General features: G+C 38.1%; 1 protein-coding gene across 1 annotated transcript in view; it reads left to right on the top strand.

Annotated features, from left to right (window-relative positions):
• Positions 1 to 5,157, top strand: part of ATP7A (ATPase, Cu++ transporting, alpha polypeptide) — a 187,038-nt gene extending 181,881 nt beyond the window's left edge. Inside the window, exons 20-23 of the mRNA XM_005877137.2 lie at positions 974 to 1,177; positions 1,693 to 1,810; positions 3,508 to 3,610; positions 3,973 to 5,157. Of these exons, the coding sequence (XP_005877199.1) occupies positions 974 to 1,177; positions 1,693 to 1,810; positions 3,508 to 3,610; positions 3,973 to 4,249 (702 nt within the window). The 3' untranslated portion in view covers positions 4,250 to 5,157. The remainder of the gene's footprint in view (positions 1 to 973; positions 1,178 to 1,692; positions 1,811 to 3,507; positions 3,611 to 3,972) is intronic.
• Positions 5,158 to 7,696: the final 2,539 nt, after the last annotated feature.

Here is a 7,696-nt window from a genome sequence, read left to right as displayed (position 1 = left end):
TGAGGCCCAGCTGTGAAGCAATGCAAGCTGCTGTGGGGCCTTGGGCCTTCTTTTGGATGTTCTGGGTCTCTCTGATCCAGCTGCAGTTTGTTAGGTAATTTTAGATTGCAAAGGGCCAGGCCATTCATATGCAAAAGCCTCTGTGCACAGCTTGGGTGGGGCGGGGTCTCAGGGGATCAACAGGGAGGAGCAAACAGCTATGGCTGATCCTCAGTCCTGCCCTAAGAGGTCCCGGGTCTCAGTGTCCTGAGGTAATCGCTGCAAGCACCTCTGAGAGAAAGCCGAGTTCCGAGTTCTGCCTGCTGCCAGACAGTCCAGTTTCTCCCCGTATGAGTCTGGGTCCCCAGAGACTCGCCCGGAACTGGATTCGGGGCCGTCGGGAGCTTGTGACTCCCTCCCGATTGAAAAAGACAACCACGTCCTCAGTTGCCAGCCCTTTCTGTATGCGCCTCTGTAACTCTGCACTTTACTTCCGCACCTCCTCTGAGTCTCAGTGTGCTTTTCTCTTTCCTTCTAGTTGTAGAATTTCCACTCAGCCGGCTTTCCTGTGGTTCTGGATGATGTCTGTTTTGTCTTTTAGTTGTATTTTTGAAGTGGTTGTGCGAGGCAGCAATTTCAGGTGTTTACCTATGCCGCCATATTGGTTTCTCTCTGACATACCTCTTTTTGCCACGTATAAACTTGTCCAAAATATTGCTCGACATGGAATTGCTAAACGAAATGATGTGCATACTTTGATGGATGCTGTCTCCGAAAAGTAATATATGAATGCATTCTTGTAAGACAGTGCCAATTACACATTCACCAACAGTGTATAAGGAAGCTCATCTCTTCCTATCCTTACTATCACTGGGTATTATCAGTCTTTTAAATTTGGGGCATGTGGTAGGCAGAAAATGAGGGCTCATTGCTGAGTTATATTTCAGGTACTTGGTAATATTTTTTTGAATTGAGTCTGTTTTTCCTGACATAGGTTGGCATTACTAAGGTGTTTGCTGAAGTTCTACCTTCCCACAAGGTTGCTAAGGTGAAGCAACTTCAAGAGGAGGGGAAACAGGTAGCAATGGTAGGAGACGGAATCAATGACTCCCCAGCTCTGGCAATGGCCAATGTTGGGATTGCCATTGGCACAGGCACAGATGTAGCCATTGAAGCGGCCGATGTGGTTTTGATAAGGGTAAGTCCTGTAGCCTGCACTTTGAGGAGTGTAAATCTGCTCTACATGGTCAAGGATAGTGTCATAAAGTACATCAAGCAGGATGATTCTGTTCTTCTAATTCCCATGCTCCCAGCTATTGAGACTGGGAGAATTCGAAATGGGCGTATGAGAAGTCTTACTAATTACTTTCAGACTTTCTTAATCCAGTGAAGCAAATGAGAATGACAAGTTTCTAAAGTGAAGAACAAGATTTGGGAACATACTTAAAATTATCTTCAATATATACTGAGGTTATTTTAATAGTATTTAATCCCTCTACCAGCATACAACCCTAATGTGTTTTCAGAACTCAGAAAAGTTCTTGAAAAACATCTTCCAAGGCTGACTCAAGTTTTTAGCAATATCTGAGATTTGAAGTTAATTTACATATTACCCTAAGGTACATGTCATCTTCAATATACACAGTATCAAATGCAAAAATTACTAGTTAAGTTAGAGTCTCTCGCTAATATCACAAATATTTCTGTTCTCAGAATGATCTTCTGGATGTGGTGGCAAGTATTGATTTATCAAGGAAGACAGTCAAGAGGATTCGGATTAATTTTGTCTTCGCTCTAATTTATAATCTGATTGGAATTCCTATTGCTGCTGGTATGTGACTGTTAACTAGTATTGCTTTTTCTTCTGAGGTCATTAGAGACCTATCATTTTGGAAGTTTTAGTCTTTTTATTAGTTTTGAGCTCATTTTGTGTGTGTAGCCTGCTGGTATGCTGAGAGGTAATATTAAAATCAACAGTTTTAATTTTCAGCAATGTTCATTATGGTCTTAGAATGTATAAGCATTCTGACAGGTTTATTTTATTTTACTTTATATTTTTCTCCAAGTTTACATTTTGAAAAATCCAAACCTACATAGACAGGGAAAAAATGATACACTTACTTAAATTCATCAGTTAATCATATTTTGTACAAATTTACCATTAATCTCACTACCTAAACAAAACTACTGTTAGCATTTAGTCTATTTACTTCAGTTTTTTTTTACTCTGCATTAGTTTTTGTCTGGTCAAATAGTTGTAATTATAGCATACAGAGAATTTTCTGCTCTTCATGTAATGTTACAATAGCCAATAGGTTTTTCTTTACATTTGGGGACCAGATGAGAGATATCGAATGAAGAAATATGACCAAGAAAAAGAATTTAGAATTATTTAATAAACATCTGATAATCTCCTGTATTTGGGGGCTTGGTAGAAGTTAGTAATAACATAAGAGAAATAGTTGTCGTTTTCTTCTTGTTTACTCTGGTTTGAGAGCCGAAGAAACATAAAATGACATGAGAGCAATTACAAAGCTGTTGATAAACACAAATGCTAAGAGGACAAAGAATAAAAGAACAATTAAAATCCAGAGAGATTAGCCCTGGCCGAATAGTTCAGTTGGTTAGTGTTGACCCAACACACCAAGGTTGTGGGTTTGATCCCTGGTCAGGGCACATACAAGAATCATTCAGTGATGCCCTGGCCAGTTTAGCCCAGTGGATAGAGCATCAATCTGCGGACTGAAGGGTCCCAGGTTCGATTCTGGTCAAGGGCACATGCCTGGGTTGCAGGCTCGATCCCCAGTGGGGGGCATGCAGGAGGCAGCCGGTCAGTGATTCTCTCTTACCATTGATGTTTCTATCTCTTTCCTTCTCCCTTCCTCTCTGAAATCAATAAAAAAATATTTTTAAAAAAGAATCAACCAATGAATGCATAAATAAATGGAACAACAAGTTGATGTTTCTCTCTTCCTCCCTTCCTCTCACTCAAATCAATACATTTTTAAAAATCCAGATAGATTAATTCATGGAGCAAGTTATTTTTTAAAACTATATGTAAGTTATATAAGATCACTGTAGAAAAAGTAGAAAATACAGGTAAGTACATAAAAATTTAAAAATACAATAAGTCTATCTCAGCCCCATCATATGAGCAAATATTAAAATGTCTGTCAAAACCAAGTGTGGACGAGTTTTTGATGGTACTGTGATCTGGTACAGCCACTTTGGAAAGCAAATGAGGAATATCCACCTAAAATTGAAAATGTGCCCATGTTATAACCCAGGAGCTTCACCTCTAGGTGTGTACTCTAGAGTAATTCTCAAACACGTGCACAGGGAGACATGCACAAGAATATTCACAGCAATACTCTATTAGTGAAAAATTGACAGCCACATAAATCTCCACCAACAGGAAGATTAGTTGCTAAATATCAAATGAGGAAATGATTTGTAAATATGTATTAGAAACACATTGGTGATCTGTTTAGTACTATCTGTTATAACTAATCCACACCTGTTTCCTAGGAATGTTTATGCCCATTGGTTTGGTTTTGCAGCCTTGGATGGGATCTGCTGCAATGGCTGCTTCTTCTGTTTCAGTAGTACTTTCTTCTCTCTTCCTTAAACTGTAAGTATGATGGCTTGTTCACATTTGTATTTTATATTACTTTTGTCTTCCACAGTCAGTCTTGGTAGGTTTTATTCTTGCAGTAAGCCCAAACTGTCTTAATAATAAATGTCAGCTATGTAATTATCACCTTATGTAGTCTGTATGTAGCAAGCACAAGCTCCAAGTGGGGTAAAATCGAGTACATTGGCTCTGAGAGGTAGGATTTCTGATCATGTGACTACACACCATTCCTTTTGAGCTTTCCTAGCAGGGACCACCTTTGTACATTTCATACAGGTAAATCTCTTCATTTTTTAATGTAACAAGCATCTAGTTCACATTTGGTTATTTCAAACTCGTGTACTTTTGCATGTGTCCAGTTATAGGAAACCGATTTATGAGAATTACGAACTGCATGCCCGAAGCCAGATGGGACGGAAAAGTCCTTCAGAAATCAGCATTCATGTTGGAATAGATGACGCCTCAAGAAATTCTCCTAAACTGGGTTTGCTGGACCGGATTGTTAATTACAGCAGAGCCTCCATAAACTCACTACTGTCTGATAAACGGTCCCTAAACAGCGTTGGTACCAGTGAACCTGACAAGCATTCACTCCTGGTAGGGGACTGCAGGGAAGATGACGACACTGCATTGTAACAGGCCACAAAGAGTGCTATGAGCTCATGCTTTATACACTGACACAGTATTCTTGATGCCACCTTAGCTTTTCAAAATATTATGGAAGGATTTTGTATAGGTCTTATGCTCTTATATTAGGGATTCTATTTGGATTGCATTTTTCTGATGGCAAAAATATATTTTTCAGGGCATCAGCTCTGAACCCAGCTTTATTAAAAATAAATTTCCATTATTTTTTGTTTCCACTAGCAACCGATCAGGTAAGCCAGTGAGGTTTACAGCAAGTCCTACAATGGAAGATTGCCAAACTGCTGCTAAAGTGATAGATGATTCTTTTATTTGACAAAAAGAAACCTCAAGAGAAGGATAATTAAAAATTTGAAGATTTGAGAGCAAGATCTTGAGATTCTTAAGCCTTCATCCCTACCAGATTGGGAAACAGTGGCTTTCAAAGCGCAGTGTAAAGCATCTAGTTATAGAAGGAAAATAGTAGAAACTGTTTAAAAATAGATGTGCCTTCATTATTACAGACTTTCTTACCCCCTTATTCTCTCTACATCTTTGTCTTTGTATTTGCTTTCTTAGATGACCCAGTATGTTTTCTTTTGTATCTACTTTTGTATCTACTTTTGAGTAAGCTAAGTAGGGGTGGTTTTTCATTGATAAAATTGACACAATATTTCCAATATCTTGTTCCTTTCTTTATCTTGTACTTCAAAAGACTTTACAGGTCCTTAGCATTCCCTGCTTCCCATCTCATCTTTACATTGTTGCTAAAAGTATATCAGGTTCTTCCTTCAGTGACACTCTAGCTTGGTGCAAGCTTTCAATTCACTCCTGCAGAGTTCAGCTCTAGGTTGTTTTTAGTGTAGTCCCGTGGTCGGCAAACTGGGGCTCGCAAGCCACATGTGGCTCTTTGGCCCCTTGAGTGTGGCTCTTCCTAAGCCTTAGGAGTACCCTAATTAAGTTAATAACAATGTACCTATCTATATAGTTTAAGTTTAAAAAATTTGGCTCTCAAAAGAAATTTCAATCGTTGTACTGTTGATATTTGGCTCTGTTGACTAATGAGTTTGCTGACCACTGGTGTAGTCTATCAGCCTCAATCCAGAAACTTAAGATTTTTAAGCTTCTTCCACAATTGATTTTTTTCAAAGATCAAAGACTTTTCAAAGATTTTTTTTACTGCTGGCTGGTGTGGTTCAGTGGTTGAGCATCGGCCTCTGAACCAGGAGGTCATGGTTTGATTCCCGGTCAGGGCACATGTCCGGGTTTCAGGCTCGCTCCCTAGTAGACATGCAGGAGGTAGCCAATCAGTGATTCTCTCTCAGCATTGATGTTTCTATCCCCCTCCCTCCCCCCCTCCCCCCGCTCTCCCTCTTTCATCCTCTGTGAAATCAATAAAAACATTTTTTTACCATCTTTAACATATAAGGGTCATATAAAATTACTTGGGTTCACTAAATTTGTCCTTTTATGGTATATATTTGTCCTTAGCTGGCATATATAACTTAATATATTTTAATTTTCTTTTAGTGTTTTAGATAACCACTCAAAATGACTTTAATGCTATTACACAAAACTGCTTTTACCAAAAAATACAATAAATTGTAATACAGAAATGAGAATTTTTCTAGGTTGTGATACCTTTTAGGCCAATCTATATTTTTCTTTAGTTTAAAACATTTGCACTTGCTAATTAGTGTGATTGGCAAAGTCAGAGGCTTGTTCTCATTACCATATAAATTTAGAAATTCCTCTGTGAGTGCCTGGGAGTTTATACACTGGCTAGAGATCTTGTACTTGTACTTGTATCACTATTAAAATTTTCTTGGTAATTGTAAGATGGATTTCATATGTAGAATATGTAAGTGAACTCATAAATTTCCAATATTTTATTCCCATTGCCATAAAGCTGCTAACACAGTGCCTAGTACATAGGGTTTGTACTCAGTAAATGTTAATTCTTTTCGCTGCTTGAGGTCAGTAATAAATATTAAAAATCATTGTTAAAGAGCAGAGTCTGAAATCAGATGGTAGTGGGGGATGGGTTTCTTCCCAGCCTACTTTCTTTCTCTCTTATCTTTTCATACACACACACAAAAAAGTTTACAGCATTATTCCATGTTGTCTTTTGAGATTTAGAAAAGATCTCATTTTTTATCTCAGCTATTTTAAAGAAAGAACTGAAACTTGATAAAGGTGCTATTAATCTAGAAAGGCAAGCCCATTTTTAATGAAATGAGTTTGTATGTCTAGGCTCTTTCTTAGACCAATGCCTATGCCATCTTCCATGCTACCAGTTTGAATTTTAATGTTTCTTATTATTTACTCCAGTGGCCTATCATACTATAACTTGTTTCTTCCAGAAGAAACAGTTAATGATAGGTGTATATTAGACTTTTGAAAAAAGAAGCACTTCTCCCCTCACTCACTCACTCTTAATTTTTTTCTCTCTCTCTCTGAAGCTTTGTTTCTTTCTCTCTGAAGCCAGTTACTTTTATTATGTGTGTGTTTGAGTTGTGCTCTTGGCCCCGCCTGCCAAGGGACCCAAGTCATAGGATAGTGGGAAGAGCAGCCTATAGTCTGGGAAAAATCAAGAATATAATTTCAGCACTTATTACCAGAACACAAAGCATGCTGTTTAGAAACAATCCTGCTTTAAATATCTGTAGCCATCTTTGTGTTCTCTACCACAAGTTGTCTTTTGCAATCCTGAACTCCCATTAGCTTCATAGAGCAGCCTTATTCACAGGAGAGAGAATGATATGTAGAGGGGATCAAAAACATTGCTTTCAGTTAAAATTAGCATTAAGAAACTGGTTACTAGCGAGGACAAATATTAGAAATGTATGTGCATGTGCGTATATTTATATAAAATACACACATATGTACACACATATTACCCTATAGAAGGAAAATAGATTGATAGTAAGTAGTCCCTCTTATCCGTGGGAGGTATGTTCCAAGACCCCCAGAGGATGCCTGAAACTGCAGATACAGCTGAACCCTATATATGCTATGCTTTTCCCTACATACATCCTTTTCACTTAAACACTGTATGGCTTCTCTTTGGCATACCCAAATGCCAGCATCACTACTCTTGCACTTTGGGGCCATTATTAAGTAAAATGAGGGTTACTTGAACACAAGCACTGTGTTACCATGACAGTCAATCTGATAACTGTGATGGCTACTAAGTGACTAATGGGTGGGGAGTATTTATAATGTGGATATGCTGGACAAAGGGATGATTCATGTTTTTGGTGGGACGGACTGAGACGGTGTGAGATTACATCACAATACTCAGAATGGTGCACATTTTAAAACTTATGAATTGTCTTTTTCTTAGAATTTTTCATTTAAGATTTTCGGATGATGGTTGACCATGTATAGCTGATATGGGAAAGTGAAACTACAGATAAGGAGGCACTACTGTATATTTGAATTTAATATTTGAAGTTC

Source organism: Myotis brandtii, unplaced genomic scaffold, assembly GCF_000412655.1.
Source record: "Myotis brandtii unplaced genomic scaffold, ASM41265v1 scaffold509, whole genome shotgun sequence".
Taxonomy (NCBI): domain Eukaryota; kingdom Metazoa; phylum Chordata; class Mammalia; order Chiroptera; family Vespertilionidae; genus Myotis; species Myotis brandtii.
The sequence above is the reverse complement of the archived record's forward strand: the minus strand, read 5'-3'. Positions and strand labels throughout refer to the sequence as shown.